The sequence below is a fragment of the Amblyomma mixtum genome, chromosome 1, assembly GCF_055824585.1.
Source record: "Amblyomma mixtum isolate Tamu chromosome 1, ASM5582458v1, whole genome shotgun sequence".
Lineage (NCBI taxonomy): Eukaryota > Metazoa > Arthropoda > Arachnida > Ixodida > Ixodidae > Amblyomma > Amblyomma mixtum.
The window spans coordinates 55,889,874-55,907,448 of record NC_143012.1 but is presented as its reverse complement, the minus strand read 5'-3'; the positions used below and the strand labels follow the sequence as shown (position 1 = coordinate 55,907,448).

Below are 17,575 nucleotides of genomic sequence, written 5' to 3'. Positions count from 1 at the left end.
TTCGGTGCTGGCACAGAGACCGCTACCGAAGCCGCCGATGCACTTGTAATCATTTTTTTAAACTGCGCGCTGGCTCTTCGACATCATTTTGAGGATTATTCCTGGGTCTCTCTCGATGCAAAAAAAAACAGACTTTCTGTCCCTATGCTTTTATATCCAAACCGTTGGACAGCCTACAGCCATGCCAGCCATACATCAAATGGAGTCAGCTGTTAGATCAAGAAATCAATAGCCTATGTCAAAACCATGTATCTACCACAGCCAGCCGCATACAATTTTGCCCACATCGAAAATTTTTGTGTACAATGCTCAGTTGGACTAGGTTCGTTTGATTTGCGTTGCAAAGGCCACCAAATATTACGAGTAAGCTGAGCCCTCCAAATTTGCCCTAGCTACATTTTGTGAGTTATTTTCCTGCTGAATTGAATATTCCAACATAACTTCTACATTCTGAACTCATTTCATATTCCGACACTGTCATATTCGCACAACGCTATGCAATAAGAATAACGAAAAATGTGGATGAAGATGCCGACTCTTCCCCGCATATTCACCCTTTGCGTACGACAGGTATCTGGAGGATTAGATTAAGGAGACCAGTGATTAAATGACCCAAGGCAGCTTGGGAAACGCTGGATTACTGGTGGAATTAAACTCCTAAGACACTCGCATGAGAAATGCCTGCGAATGATCGATCCTTGTCCATAACACTGATCTTAAAACAATGCGAATAAATTAACGACCACAAAACTACGATAACGGTCCTAAGCCTACGAATAGCAACACGCTTTTCATTAGACGATGAAGCAACCATAATTGTGCGAATAAATTATTACAAAAAGACTAAACTAACGCTCAGGAGCATATAAATGACAACACAGATTTCAGTATTCAGTTAAGCACAAGAAACTGCGGGATTAAACAAGTATTAAGCCAACTGAGCTAGCATTCCAAAGTACAGGAATGGAAACGCGATTTCCAGTCGACAGCCAAGTACTGGAAATTCTTGGAAAAATTTTTCTTATGAAAACTGAACAGATGTTCCAAAGTCCAGGACTGAGATGAGAACTATAAATTAGGGGTGTGCGAATATTCGAAATTTTCGAATATATTTCGAATAGTATATTTTTAGTATTCGTATTCGATTCGAAATCCAAGTATTCGTGTTCTTTCGAATATTCGACCCGACGCGAATATTCGTATCTAGCCGAATATTCATTGTGAGCACCGGCGTTCATTTCGGTCCGAAAGCCCTGTCGACACAGACTTAACAACATGGCGGCGCCCAGAGCAATGTGCATGGATGAAGGAAAATTTTTCCTTCGAATTTTTCCAAGGGCCATGCCGTAGCTAACTGCGCTGGTGAGCTTTTTTGTGGCTATACCTGCGAAGTTGCAATAGTCAGAGCTGTGCACGAAGTACCTCACAATACGTGCCATGTCAGTACCAAGTCAGAGGGCATTTTCTGTGGCTGGAGGAGCCGTTCCAGCTACAAGGGAACTACTTCTGCCTGACCATGTGGAGCAGCTGGTTTTCCTTCAGGACAACCTTTTATGCTCATCCCAGCAACGCGCTTTTGTGGTGATGGCAAGCTAGCCTTAATCAATGCTGTGTACTAGCCATCCTCTCTGATATTTCCACTCTTCTAAGAATAATGTTCGAGACTTTGATACCTTTTGTGCAGCCACACACACCTTTTTTTGTTCATTTAATCATCGATAGTTGAACTGTGAAGTTCTTGGGTGCTCAAATAAATGTTTTGTAGTGGTTAAATGCATCTTTCCTTGATTATTCGATATTCGATTCGATATTCGGAATCAAGTATTCGTATTCGATTCGTATTCGAAAAATTTGATATTCGCACACCCCTACTATAAATAGAACTTCAAGAGACAGTCAAGTACGAGAAGTAGTGGGGATATTTAATTAACACGACTGAACAAACGTTCCAAAGCCCGGAAATGGACACACAGTTTTCAGTAAGCAGAGATATAATGGATATTGTGGGAGTTATTCATTATTACTAAGGCGCTGAAATTAACATTGCAAAGCCCAGGATTAGAAATATGATTGCCATTATGAATGAAGTACTAGAAATTATGGAAGTAAATTATTAATTAGACGACAAAAATAACATTCCAAGACTCGGGACTCGAAACACGCTTTTCATTACATAGTAGAGAGAGGGGGTGGTAGATGGTCCTTAGCGATCACAAAATGAACAAGGGAGGGGAAAACCTCAGGTTGCTCGAGCCAACGTTTCGACAAGGGGAAGGCCCCGGGGGTGGGGAAGGAAAGGGGTGTGATTTACTGCCACCATTTCTAATACCTAACTATTACATAGTTAGGTATTAGAAATGGTGGCAGTAAATTCAGATTTGGACGACAAAAATAACATTCCAGTGCCCCTGAACGCGAACTGTTTTTCATTAGGTAGTGAAGTACTGGAAGTTTTAGGAGTAAATTATGAATAAGACGACTCAACTAACAATCTAAAGCCCGCAAATGGAAACAGCATTTTATTACAAAGCGAAGTGCTCGAAATTGCGGCAATAAGGCGTTTTGAAGACAATCAAACTCGCAACTCGAATCCCAAGAATCGAAGCAATTTTCAGCTGGCAATGCACTACCGGCAGTTGTGGGAATATATTAGTAATATGACGACTAATCTTACTATCTTGCAGCTATTTCAAAGGCAACTGAAAAGGCTTAAGAATTCGATGAATTCTGAGACATTGTATGTGCGAAACTTAGAGGTAAAGCACGCGAAACCTTATTGTGCTGGCGTTTGAAATGGTGAAGTATTCGCCTAATGAAGCAGCGTCGGGGTTAAGGCTTCTCTGCAGTGCACAGCAACGGGCTTAGGCTGCAATGGTGACGTCATATATGGCGACGCTGGTTTTCAGAGAAGGAACAGTTGCTTCAATCAAGTAAACCGCCGTCACCGAATGTGAAGCCTACGAAGCATTTTGTCTGGCGGCATCGGACGACGCATGGCAGCTTGCAGACAAGGCAACGGACACACAATTTCGGCCTGTCATCACAAGCTTTTTCGCACCCCTCACTCGCAATAAGGAGAAGTCTGAACACGGGCGCGTTTTAAGGCGAAAGCCTTTAATGCCTCATCGTCGTCGACAGTAAGTTGTCAGCAGAGGTGTCACGCTTTTCGGTTGGTCGAAATGGTTATGACGTCAGAGTGCGCGGATTCGCAGTAATGAGGTCTACGGATGCCTGACGCCCTCTTTTGGAGCGCATGACAAATAATAAAATAGTTGTCTGCCGCACCGACAGTGGGCGTCCGTGGGGGACCCCATTACATACCTCATTACTGCGACCAGAGCCATGGATACAACCGCACTCATCGAAGCGGAGAAGAGACGTGCTAAAGAAGCAGTCACAGTCGGCAGTCAAAGTGTGTAGTTGTAATGTGTAGCCAAAGTTTCCAGTCAAATAAAACATTTGTACAGCACAAACAGTCTCGCAGTCAATGCCAAACAGTGCGCCAGGAAAGGCAACACTTTAGAGAGATAAAGTGCCCCTGAATTTTTTTATCAGCCTTTGCATCACAATTTTAAATGGTGGCGCAAGACTACTTCACCCGCTTTTCCGATAAGCTTGATACATTCAAATTCTCGAGTCACCTCGAGTTCGCAAAAAACCATTTCAACTTCCTTGTAACAGAGATTGTGACGTGTGCCGGGATCCCCCTCCATTTTACTGCACATCAACGAAACAGAGGGTAAATGAAAAAGAACAATTCAAGAAGCGGGGCATAGGATAAATCGAAGCGACTCAGCGGAGTCTTGGCAGAGGCAACGCTGCTGATTAGAGCACCACCACGTGATCAGTCACGACCATTCCTCAATGCTTCCTTTGTGCTCACTTTAACGCAACACAAACTTTGCTGATTATGATGTTTTGCCGCACTGTTATCTTGTTTTATTCCAGACTTACTTTGGTCGTAAACCGATGGTTATAGAAGAAGTTGGCAACGCTATCAGAGACGGTACGTAACAAGGAAGTGGTGTCACAAGGCACTAAGTGGATATCTCTGTGCTATGCATGCTTCCGTGTCGACATATTTCCTGTGGCAAAAGCAACAAGAATTGATGTTAAGGAACTTGCCATCGAAATTAGAATAAGCACATCTGCTATTACTTAGAGTGTGCACTACGTATAAGTTTGGCCAGGCCGTCATTTCTCGGAGCGCAGAAAAACAGCGCGAAAATATCAACTCAGAAGGCCTGTTAAAAGGCGTGAGCTAAAGCACCCATTTTCTACGCGTTGTCATTTTCTAACGAGATTCCGTTTCCAAGTCGATCTGCGCAGTTTAAGCGGCATCGAAAATTTGCGAGGACTTTTTGGCAACTAAAGTGTTGAGAGGCGATAGCCGAGGACACTATGCCGCGACGACTTCCGGTGGATGTGACGTCCCACTGTTCCCGTGGCAATATCGATACCCAAATTATACATGTTTCGGGGATCTTAAGTGCTAATTACTCTTCATTACTCATTTTTCCATCAATATGGCAACAATCCGGCGTTTTTCCGACCATTTTGCGACAACTTATGCCGTGACGACTTCTGGTGGATGGGACGTCGAATTGTTCCCGGGGCTATATCGACGTCCGCGCAATTACGACGCAATTTCCACTTCGAAGCCACAACTTAGCTTCTATGTTTATTTTTTCTCCTCTATCTGAAGCAACTATTGGTTTTTTTCGACCTTTTTTGAGTTCCCGAGTTAAACGCATGTGACACGCTTAGTTAACGGACGACAGTATGAGCAATTAAAGGCTTTCGCCTTAAAACGGGCTATGGAATCCCTCCCTAAGCGAGGACCACTGCGCCTACCTCAGGCCTGCCAGAGGCCAAGCGGCAACGAAACTTCCTGCTTCGTTCCAGCCGCTGCCGCCGTCGGCGCTGGCGACGGTTCGTTCGAAACGGCCCGAACGATCTCCCTCTCCCCGAGAGAAGTGGCGGCACATCGTCTTCGGGAACATGCGTAGAGTGCTAGTCCGTTTCCTCGTTTATTTTAAGGCGCAAGCATTGCATGGCTATGTTTGCAGTTTCGTGTCATCACGAGCTTGTCCGTACGATTATGTCCGAACGCCGCAACCTCCTCCGAAGGCCGAAACCTCGTGGTCGGACGAGCTGAGATTCTACAGTCTCCAGCGCCGCTCGGCAGCGGTCCGACTCTCCTCCATTTGTACGACAACACAGCCGCCTTGCGCATGCGCAGAAGAGCGCGCCATGCATGCGCACAGCTGGCGAAGCGAAGCGGTCGGAGCTGCGGCGAGGCGCGCGCCGGCTGCGTGCTGTGACGTCACTGAACTCCTCGCGCATGCTCAGAACTCCACCTGTTGGAGGTACGCGAAACGGCGCAACTGTGGCCAGCGTAGCTCTCGCTACAAAACTAGTGTGCTCTCAACCCCAAAGGAAAGTTGTGATGACGTCACAAGGCCATGTAACCTCTCTCGACCAATCAGCGAATTTCGTCTCTCACATAGTGAGCTTTCATGACAAATGCAATTAAGGAACACCACAGCATGCACAGGCTGTGCCGCGTCAATAGCGTTACTCGAAGAGACCGGGTGTAAACGTTGTTTCTTTTATTTATATATTTGTACCGTTTCCATTCATCCTTCATAGGTATTCCTCCGCTGACCTCTAGAGGAAATCTTTGCTCACGGCTATCTTGCTTCTGCATGTCTCTGAAGAGCAAGAACTGCTCGCCTGTTCCCTCGCCTCAGATGGAAGTTTCATCTTCTCATTTATTTTGTTTTTTTTTCTTTTTCAGAGGAAAAGTACGATATAAAACTTGTGATTACAAAGCATAAACTTCTTTCACTCCACGTAACTGTTGAAGAGGGGGCAAACGCGGCTAACGTAAAATGGGTGAGTCGTTGACATGATGCTGCATAAAGGCGAACTTTTCATCTACCTGATATCAACAATACGGTGCACACGCGCCAACATTTATAGGGAGAACAATGCTATCCGTCCAAGGAAAAGCAGTTATGACAACAACGCGGAAATTGCAATGACACATGGCCCACAGGCATCTGTAAAGGCATGACGAAAAACGGTGAACATTTATCTCATAAGGAGTGTTACAGAAAGCTGATTTCGACCAACCTGACTTCAAAAATGAAAGTACGGCTTTCATAAATTTGCCGGTAATCGCTGACGAAAACGTGCGCCTGTATACTTCTCTGAGAAGAGTCACAATAAGAAATTCGACGTGAGAATACGTCGTTGTGGTATTCGGTTTCTGATGAGCAGGCCTTTTTTGGCTCCTAACCCGAAAGACGCTGGTTCGATCCCAGCCGCGGTGGTCGAATTTTGATGGAGGAGAAATTTTAAAGGCCCGTGTACTGTGCGATGTCAGTGCGCGTTAAAGAACCCCCGGTGGTCGAAATTTCTGGAGGCCTTCACTGCGGCGTGTCTCATGCTTGAGTTATTGCTTCGGGACGTTAAACCCCACTAAGCCAAACATACATACATACATACATACATACATACATACATACATACATACATACATACATACGTACGTACGTGCGTGCGTGCGTGCGTGCGTGCGTGCGTGCGTGCATCCATCCATCCATCCATCCATCCATACATACATACATACATACATACATACATACATACATACATACATACATATATACATACATACATACATACATACATACATACATACATACATACATACATACATACATACATACATACATACATACACGCATGCATGCATGCATGCATACATACATACATACATATTTTATCGTAAACTACGAAGTTTCTGAGAAAGTTGTATAGCTTTCCTTTGTAGCCGTTTTTCTGCGCTCGGGTGAATGTCAATGGGTAATTACTCACTTATTACATACATACATACAGTCTTTGTCAAAAGTAGCCAGGTTCCATGGTTTGCTTCTCATTCGTATAACAGAGCCCTCACGGCTTCTCTAACGATCGAAAAGTTCTTGGAAGGTGAGGACAGGGGTTCTCCTTCCTATACAGAGATTTGGAGATTGAGGGCTGGCATAATAGCTTTAATATACGACTGAGAGGAAAAAAAATGTGCGGCCTGGTTACTTTTGACAAAGACTGTAACTACATACATACATACATACATACATACATACATACATACATACATACATACATACATATTTTATCATAAACTACGAAGTTTCTGAAAAAGCTATATAGCTTTCCTTTGTAGCCATATGGCTGCACTCGGGTGGATGTGAATGAGTAATCACTGCCGTATTAAATACATACATACATACAAACGTACGTACGTACGTACGTATGTACGTACGTGCATACATACATACATACATACATGCATGCATGCATGCATACATACATACATACATACATACATACATACATACATACATACATACATACATACATACATACATACATACATACATACATACATACATACATACATACATACATACATACATACATACATACATACATACATACATACATACATACATACATACATACATACATACATACATACATACATACATGTATCCATGCATGCATGCATGCGTACATATTACATACACAAAGAGAATCATCCAGGGCGACCGATTGTTTCTATTGAAATACTCACAGAATCGACCTCAGAGTACATCGATTCTCTCATCAAACGTATGCCTCCGAAACGTCCATCTTACTACACGAATCATTTCCAGAACGAATTATCCAATATCACCTGTCCTCAAGGCGCTTTCTTAGCTACTCTAAGCGTGACATCACTTTACACTAACATCGCACAAAACGACGGAGTTCAGGCCATGGTCCGAGCATATAAATAATACGAAATTCTAGACACACCTAGTCCAAGTGCCGTCGACACACTTGTTAATTTGGTCCTTAAACTGAACACCTTTGAATTCAACTACTCAGATTATCTTCAAACTAGCGGGGCAGTTATGGGCACAAAAATGGCGACAAATTGCGCGAACATATTCTCACGTATTGGTGACTACATTCCGGCGAATAGAAAAACAGCGAGAATTTCTTCGAATCGAAACTCTTTATTTGGGCTGACTTGCGCCCGCAAAGAACTGAATCACTCGGCGGCGGCGTAGCAACTAGCGTGCTCGGCGGTCGTCGAACAGAATGCCCGCCGCTGTCGGCCGTGCTCTTTTTAAAGCTGATAGCGAACATTCGAGATAAAGCTTAGGAAGTTACTAGAACCTTCTGGCGCAAACTAGAATCGGCTCCGTCCGGATGCGATCAATCGAGATAAATCTAGGCGCACCTTGCGTCACAAACGAAGCGATAAAGCGGCGCGTCGGCAGCCTTGAAGCATGAACAAACAAATAGTACAAACGAACGCTACAAAGATTCGCGGCAATATTTATGAAAAAAAAATGAATCAGACTTTCCTAATATCCAACCAAACCAGCTGTTTACAAACGCTTTCTGGATGACATATTTACAATTTGGACAGAAACCGAATACGAACTCATCCACTTTATCACCTCATTCAACAAAATACATCCTAATACGTCTTTCACACACATCTACTCAACCCATAAAATTAACTTCTTGGATGTTTTAGTTCCAGTTGAAGGAAACAGATTAATCACTAGCGTCTATAAAAAACCCGCAGACAGACAACAGTGTCCTGATCTGAACAGCTACGGCCCACGCAACTGCAAAACTTCGATCACATACTCACAGGCCATCAGATTCAAACGAATTTGCTCACGATCGGAAGGTTTTCATGAAAATGTTAATCGCATGCGAGACATTCTAAACAAAACATTACACGTCCTCTATAATCAACGATGCCATTAAAAAGGCGGAAGCAACTAATCATAATCACGTCATTGACGAATCTCAGCCAATATCACACAGTTTTAATCTCATACTAGCCTTCACAAACAACCTCCGAACATTAATAAAACAATAAAAAAAACTTCAATAGCAAAGAACATAGTGACTGGCTTTTCAAAATTTTCTCAACTGCCCCCCCCCCCCCCCCAGGTAACATACAGAAGACCAAAAAACTGGTTTTGGTTTGACCAATGGCCATCCGAAGTAGAATTGCGGAAGCAACGGCCCAGCAGTCGCAGCGGCGGCGGTACCTCTGAGTCACCCGCGTAGCGGAAGAGTCGGCGGTGGACCCAGCGTCGCAGCTGTGCGCCGTGTGACGTCACTCCTCCTGGAGAATGCACTGCTGGCGCAGCGGCGACGGCACCTCCGAGTCACCCGCGCAGCGGAGGAGTCGACGGCGGCTCCGCGCTGCTCTGACGTCACTCGCTCCTCACGCATGCGCAGTTGGGGCTCTACGGAGCTCCGCGAAATCGCTCACACGTAGCGTAGTGTTACTTCCACAACAAAAATTTACAAAACCATCGAGAGTTCTGGGTTGCACACGAAGCAGAAAAAAATGCCGCCACCGTCTGAAACACGTTGAAGTAACGAGCGTTAGCTGTTCGGTAGCGCCATCTATCGTCCATGTGTTGTATTGCCACATGATTAGGCTACTTTTCCATACCTTACGGCGAGCGGGCGCCTACCGCCTCGAGGTCGGATATTTGGCCAATTGACCCAAAAAAAGGTTTTCGACACTTTGGAAGGCCGTTGTTCCTTACCTTATGGCGGTCGGTGCCCGGTTGCCATGAGGAATGAAATTGTGAGCTGCCGAGTGCTGACGACATGGCCGCTATGTTAAGCCTAACCACAAGTAAATAATAACCTAATCAGACAATATTGGTGTCTAAGATAGAATCGTTCTGGAACAACGTAGAACAACGTAGAATGCGATCAATCGAGACAAATCTGGGCTCGTCTTCGATCACAAACCAAGGGATGAAGCGGCGCTCCGGCAGCTTTGAAGAATGAAAAAAACACCGCAAAGATTCGCGCTTGTAGTCAAAAATTACCAGACACGTGGAAACCCTCCACCGCCGGCCGAGGGTTTGCCCGTGTGGATGGTCCAAACGTGCGAAGAAACAGCAGTATAATATATCTTTCGGCCGGAGCGTCTGTACCACAGCCGATTACATGTACCATGGATAAATATACGTATATATTAAGGTGGCCAGCAGTCGCTGAACAAAGGCAAGCATAGAGGAATATTTCTATTCTTTTTTTTTCAGGATGCTATATATATAGTGCGTGTTTTTAATTGTTTTTTTTTGGAGAAAGGAAATGGCGTAGTATTTGATCACTTATCTCGGTGGACACCTGAACCGCGCCGTAAGGGAAGGGAGGAAGGCGGAGTGAAAGAAGAAAGAAAGAGATGCCGTAGTGGAGGGCTCCGGAATAATTTCGACCACCTGGGGATCTTTAACGTGCACTCACATCGCACAGCACACGGGCGCCTTTTGCGTTCCGCCTCCATCGAGACTCGGCCGCCGCAGTCGGGTTCGAACCCGGATACTCAGGCTCTGTGGACGAGCGCCTTAACCACTGAGCCAGCGCCAAGATTCCGTTTCACGGGTTTTTAAAAATACTATGAGCAGACATGAAAGTCATAATTGTGAATTGGTCGTGCAGCCAGGGGGACACAATCATCGTGACGTGAGTAATTAACTAAAATTCATTAATAACTGTTCATTGAAGTTAGCTTGCATGTCCACACTGGAAGCTTCGCGGCATTAGACTGACCGCTAGGGGGCCGGTGAGTGCGAACGCGCTACGCATCGGCTCCGTACAAACACGGCGATTTCTTCGAAGCACGAGCCCCGCAGTGGCCACCTCCTCACTACACCATTCGTAAAGGTGAGCACTACGATCAGCTCTACTTTGGTGGCCGACGGTCCCTCCTACGTGGGCCCACGGGCCGAAAACCACCCCTAACCGACCAGCTGCCGCACTAGGCCTCGCGCCACCGTGCGTTCACCTACCACCTCACCCACAGCGAGAGCATGGAGGTCCAGGTGCTCGGGGAGACCATCAACCCCAAGGACTACAATCCCAGGGACTGGACTCATATCCTGAACCTACCCACCCGCCAAAAAGATGCGCTGAAGATCCAGGACAAGGCGAACTCCAGCGCCGGCTCACGACCGACACATTCCATACACCAAGCGTCCCAGCTGCGAGCGGCGCGTCTCGCGGCGCAAAGGTCGCAACGCCAGCCACCGTTACCTGCGGGCGATTACAAGATTGTCTTCCGCTCGAACGGAGGCCTTTCTTTAACCGACCTTCAACCGCGCCAGCTTCGCCTCGCCCTGATAGCTGCGGCCAAGGACATCCAAGATCCAGACGCCACCCAGTTGCGCATTCACCCCATAAACAACACATGCACCATGAGCACCCCTCACCAAGCTGACGCGCTTCGCCTGGTCGCCATTCAACAGCTCAAAATTCGAAACCAACCCTACGCTGTCAGTGCCTACATCGCCCCCCCCGGATGGTGCAGTAAGGGGAGTTATTACCAACGCCTACTGGGAGGAAACCCCGACACAGGTTCTAGAAGACCTCATCGTGGGCAACCCTACGGCCCCCATCATTGATGCACGCCGCATGGGACAGACCCGTTCAATCCTCATTACTTTCCGGGGGGGCCCGGTGCCCAGAACCATCTCCTACGGAGGCGGCCTCCACAACTGCACCCCCTACAGAGGACACCTCGACGCATGTACAAACTGCCGTCAACCTGGACACCGTTCGGACGTGTGCACCCTTCAGCGCACACACAACTGTCCAAGGTGTGGTGTCCCCCACCCACGAGAGGACACTCCGACATGCACCCCAGCCTGCATACTATGTGGAGGCGCCCACATGACCGGCACTAGAGGATGCAAAGGCAGGGGACGCCGCTCACCACCCGCCTCACTGCAACAGCACATCTCCCGCACACCGGACCGAGACGCGGACCGCACCGACGTGCGTCGCTCCAGCAAGTCGCGTTCATCATCTCGTCGCCGCCAAGACCAGCAGGCTCGTCAACTTTCCTGGGCGGACAGAGTGGCCGGCAGAGTCAACAATGCCAGCAAGCCCCCGGCCCCTCCGCCCACACAGGTGGATCCCCGTGACCGGGAGCTCCAGGCCCTGCGAGACGAGGTGAGTCGTCTTACCTCTCTTATCCAGACCCCCACCTCCGTCCTTCCACAGCTTACACCAACCGTCCCTCCCGCGCAGCATACTCCACTACCTCAAACAACAACAGAAAACATGGAAGAGTCCGTCTCCCAATCCCCGCCCTCACCCCCACCCAAGAAAAAACGAACAACAGAGCCCTCACCCGTTACCCAGACCGACCTGACATCCCTCGAGGCCCGCCTGGATGCTAAACTCGCTGAGATGGACGCGCGTCTAGAGGCAAAATTCAATCACCTCATCGACCACCTCTCCCAACGGTTCGAGCAACAAATTGAAGCGACATTTACGTGCATGGTGCACACCCTAGAGATGAGCCTTGCACAGTACGACGCCCGCCTCCAAACAATAGAGCAGGCCCTTCCCTCGCTACACCTCAATCCGCCGCATCAATCCAGCCCACCTACCCCACAGAACTCCCCAACCAACCCACTTGCCCTCACCCCACCAAAGCTCCAGTATGGCGGGGCTCCCTCCTAATTCCTTATCAATTCTTCAGTGGAACTGCCGCCGCTTCCGGGGCAAGCGCGCACCCCTCCAACTCCTCCTCCCCACACTTCCCACGCCCCACATCATTCTCCTTCAGGACACACATAGCCCTGCCACACTTCCTAGCTACACATCTGTTCACTCGGACGCCACGAATACACCCAGGGCGTCCACACTCATACATCGCTCCATTACACACCAAACCCATTACATCAACTCCGAGACGCCCTGCGTAATTACAGAAATCATACAAGATACACACTCACTACCATCGATGTTTGTCGCCAATATATACCAACCACCATCTCACCCGATGGCTTCATTGGAAACGCTACTGCGAGATCTCCACCGTCTTGCAGGCAAGCATCCATTGATTATCGGAGGAGACTTCAACAGTCAGCATACTGACTGGGGCTACCGCACCACCACTGGACGAGGCCGGCGTCTCTGGTCCTTGGTACAAGAGCTCCGCCTCACAATACACAACAACTTTAACACCCCCACGAGGATTGGTAACAGTGTCAGCGCGGACACCAGCCCGGATTTGACACTGAGCCGCAACCTTGTTGGTATTACGTGGACCACAACGCGTCATACATTAGGAAGCGATCATTACATCCTCTCCGTTACAGTACCGTACAAGCAAAGACAGGCCCGTCACCTAACACACAAAATCACCAACTGGGATGCTGTACGCTCCGCACGGGCGGCCCTCCCTGACGCTTCCATTATAGACATCGACCAGTGGGTGGCATCACTCATGAACGATGTCTCCACACACACGTGAACCCTTGTCACAACATCAGATACGCCCACCCTCGACACTCGCCTGGCCCATCTTTGGGAGGCCCACCATAGCATCCTAGAGCGCTGGAAGGGGCAAAAGCTCAATCGGACCCTTAAAAAGCGGCTGGCCGCGCTGCAAACACAAATTACTGAGCACGCTGAGGAGCTCTGCCGATCAAACTGGGGTCAGATTTGCGACAGTTTGGCTGGCAATCTGTCCTCCAAACGTAGCTGGCAACTCCTCCGTCACCTAATTGACCCCACGCAATCCAAAACAGCCACACAACACCACGTCACACGCCTTATACACAAGACCGGCCTTTCTCCTGACGCACTCATTAATATACTTAGAAACACACATACAACTCCCGGTACCTCAAACCCCCTGCCCCCCTATACAGGCGCCCCGAATGCCAACCTCGACGCAGAGATCACGGAGACAGAAGTCAGAGCGGCCCTCCTGACTCTCCGTTCTAACTCCACCCCAGGAGTTGACCGGATCTCTAATGCCATGCTCCGCAATTTGGACGATCAATCGATCGCCCAGCTCACGGAGTACTTCAACAAATGCTGGCAGGAGGGCACTCTTCCCCAATCCTGGCGTCACGCCAAAATCATATTCATACCAAAGCCCCACAAACCACTTACACCCTCAAATCTCCGTCCCATTTCACTAACCTCATGCCTAGGCAAGCTTTTCGAACACGTCGCACTCGCTCGACTCACCCAACACATGGCGGAGCAAGACCTCTACCCGCACAGCATGGTGGGCTTCCGTCCCCATCTGTCAGCACAGGACGCCATGCTCCAACTCACGCAGGACATTTTCGACCCCCTCATTCCGGGTCACACAAAAGCTGTCTTAGCCTTGGATCTCTCCAAGGCCTTTGATCGCTTGGACCATCAAGCGATCATGGCGGCTCTCTCCCCCTTGAACATAGGTGAACGTATGTACACCTATATTCAAACATTCCTTACTAACCGCACGGCCGAAATTCACTTCGGTCCCCACATCTCCCCCCCATACACCCTTAGTGGGGTCGGAACCCCCCAGGGGTCTGTCCTCTCCCCTTTCCTCTTCAATGTCACTCTCATTCCCCTTGCCCACAAGCTAATAACCATCCCTCACCTTCGGCATACACTCTATGCCGATGATATCACGCTATGGACCACCCATGGCAGTGATGGAGACATAGAGAACACCCTACAGTCCGCGGCTATCCTCACCCAAACGCATGCGCGGAGTATCGGACTCTCCTGCTCACCGGAGAAGTCGGAGCTCCTCGTAATCCGCCCCACAACACGAAACTGTCCCACAGCCCCCATCACCGTGACACTGGAAAACCGGCCCATCCCGGAGGTAAACACTCTCCGGGTACTTGGCCTCCACATCCAGAACAACGGGAAAAACACACTCACCATACGGAAACTCAAGCAGACAACTGTGTCGATATCACACCTAATCCGCCGCGTTTCTGCACACCACCGGGGCATGAAGGAGCATGACCTATGTCGTCTCATTCATGCCTTCGTCCTCAGCCGCTTTATCTTCACGCTCCCCTACCTGAAACTCCAGGCCGGGGAAATCTCCACCCTGGATGCCATGATTCGAACAGCATTTAAGACAGCATTACACCTACCCCAAAATACCTCAACCGAAAAACTCTTTCAACTAGGCCTGCACAATACGATAGGGGAGCTTATTGAGGCCCACCGACAGACACAATACATACGTCTCGCGAGAACCACCACCGGGAGACACATCCTACACACCCTTGGTATACGCCTACCAGTTACCGATCCCACACAGCTCCAGGTCCCCCGCCTCATTCACCGCGATTTATTTATTAAACCTCCCCCAAAAAACATGCATCCCACCTACCACGAACCCCGCCGCAGAGCTCGCGCACGGGCACTCCACAAATACTATGGCACGGAACCGTATGCCGTTTGGGTGGATGCCGCATGCACGGGCGAGGACGCGGTTGTCGCCATCACGAACCCCTCCCTCCAACCCGTTGCCACACTTCACATAACCCCTACTGCCACTTCGGAGGAGGCCGAAGAGGCCGCCATTGCCCTGGCCATCACCCGCACGGAGGCGCGATATATACTGTCAGATTCCAAAACTGCCATACTAAATTTTGCTCGCGGGAGAGTTCACGTCCCTGCATTTCGGATACTGGACTCCCTCGCCGCGCACCCGCCCCGCCATGTGGAGCTGATATGGGTGCCTGCCCACTCCGGGAATCCCGGAAATGAGGCCGCCAACGCTTTAGCCCGAGCTTCTCTCAACCGGGCACCGGCGGCCTCCGACCTGGGGTTCTCGCCGGAGCGCATGCACTCATTCAGTGAAATGACGTAGGCCTACAAAGCCGAGCGTCGGCTCTACCCCCCACCTCATCCCTCCCTCGACAATTACCATCAGACACTTTGGAGGCGGCTCCAAACACGCACTTTGCCCTCCCCTTATATACGCTCGCGATATCACCCAGTCCACACGAACCCTTCTTGTACCCTCTGCCACCACCCCAAAGCCACCCTCGACCATATTATTTTCCTCTGCGCGGCGGATCCTCCCCCGCGGGGCCTGGAGCACCTTACCACTTGGGAGGCTTGGGAGACCCTACTGCGCTCCGAGGACCCGGCCAAGCAAGCCATCGCCACCGGCCGGGCTGCCAGCGTCATGAGCCTCCGGGACATGAACGTTTGAGCGCAGTGGGGCCGTGCGGGGGCCCAAGGACCGACGTGTCCAAAACTCCCTTGTTATAAATAAAGTTTTCATCATCATCATCATCATCATCATCGCGGCATTAGTATTCATAGACTAATCTAATTTTGTGCATTTCTGGTAACACGCGTGCGTCCTGAGCACCGATATGCCGGCGGAATGGAGCGATCGCTATGCATTTAAGCGACTGCTTTTGGAGTGGGTGGTAGGAAGCGCGGGTTTAGACTTGCCATCCAAGAGCAGAAATTTGAAACCTTTTGCTTGTGGCTCCACATTCTTGTCAGTTGAAGCGCCGTGCGCAACAGTTGCGTCAGAACAAGGAGGAGCCCATGTTGAGTGCCGCTGTCGCGCATGAGCAGCAAAATGGTTTGGGCTGAAATTCTAAATGTGCAGATCCCAAGATCAAATTGCACAAAACAGCATATGCTTTCAGCGGCACTGCCTCTGAGTTTTTGATACAAACATGCATGCTAACTCCACTGCATTAAAATTTAAATATTAAATTTCAGTAATAAATAAGTTCCGGATGGTAATTATTCTCAGTATTTGTCTCCGCCTGGGCGCATAACTCATTTACGATAATGATTTTTGTGTACTGCTCTTGGTACTCTTTTAAATCTATAAAGCCTAGTTTTTAGCACCCTGTGTATTCAGTGGCAGCACCGATGAATTTTACGGTATGAATGTCAGGTTGGCAGTCATAATACACCGGGTAAAAACTACGAGTCAAACTCTCACCATGCTCCTTTACCGACGTCCAGCTACGATGACTATACGGTCGAAAGTTTTTGCGATGGCTTCGATTCAACGAAGAGTGAAGTTAAAACGCAGTACATTGTACTGGTGGGATATCGTCCAGAGGAAGGATGGACTGAAGCAAACAGGTGAGAAAGCTGTAGGTCAGGCTCTCCCTCGGCAATAGATAATCCGTTTTAGCTCTGTAAGACGACCTTAACACAAAGGAAATGGATGAAAAACTTATTATTATTATGAGAGCAATAAGCCCCGGGACGGTAGGCTGGGCGGATATTGGCAGGCTCTCCCAGGTGGCAATCACCGATTGGAAACATCTAGCACAACTATCGGAACCAGTCGGTAGCCATTAAAGAAAGTGGTGTCAGAGCGTTCGTTGCCGATAATATGGAGCGAGCACTAAATAATGGGCGGAGCTTTAAACCTACGCAGTGAAAATTTAACTCAAGCTCAGTAGAAGAGCCCCATTAAGGCTATACTCAATGTCGAGCGTCGCCATTTATTAGTACCAGATGAGGCCTTCAATCGACCAGAGCGGCTGACATTAAAAGAAAATTAGCTGTGGTTTAGCTTTGGTTTGGTTTATTGGGGTTTAACGTCCCGAAGCAACTCAGGCTATGAGGAACGCCGTAGTGAAGGGCTCCGTTAAACCCGGTAGGTTGCGTAAGCAGAGCGCACAGCGCGCCCGTCTAGCAGCATCTTGAGCTCGCCGTTTAGCAA

The 17,575-nt window shown here is 48.7% G+C and overlaps 1 protein-coding gene across 12 annotated transcripts in view; it reads left to right on the top strand.

The window, feature by feature from the left end:
• The window catches only part of LOC149366344 (uncharacterized), a 435,928-nt gene that overhangs the window by 406,136 nt on the left and 12,217 nt on the right, over positions 1-17,575 (top strand). For all 12 annotated transcript variants that reach the window (XM_089550296.1, XM_089550271.1, XM_089550283.1 and 9 more), the window contains 2 exons: positions 3,949-4,006; positions 5,801-5,898. In XM_089550296.1, coding sequence (XP_089406422.1) covers positions 3,949-4,006; positions 5,801-5,898 — 156 coding nt within the window. The remainder of the gene's footprint in view (positions 1-3,948; positions 4,007-5,800; positions 5,899-17,575) is intronic.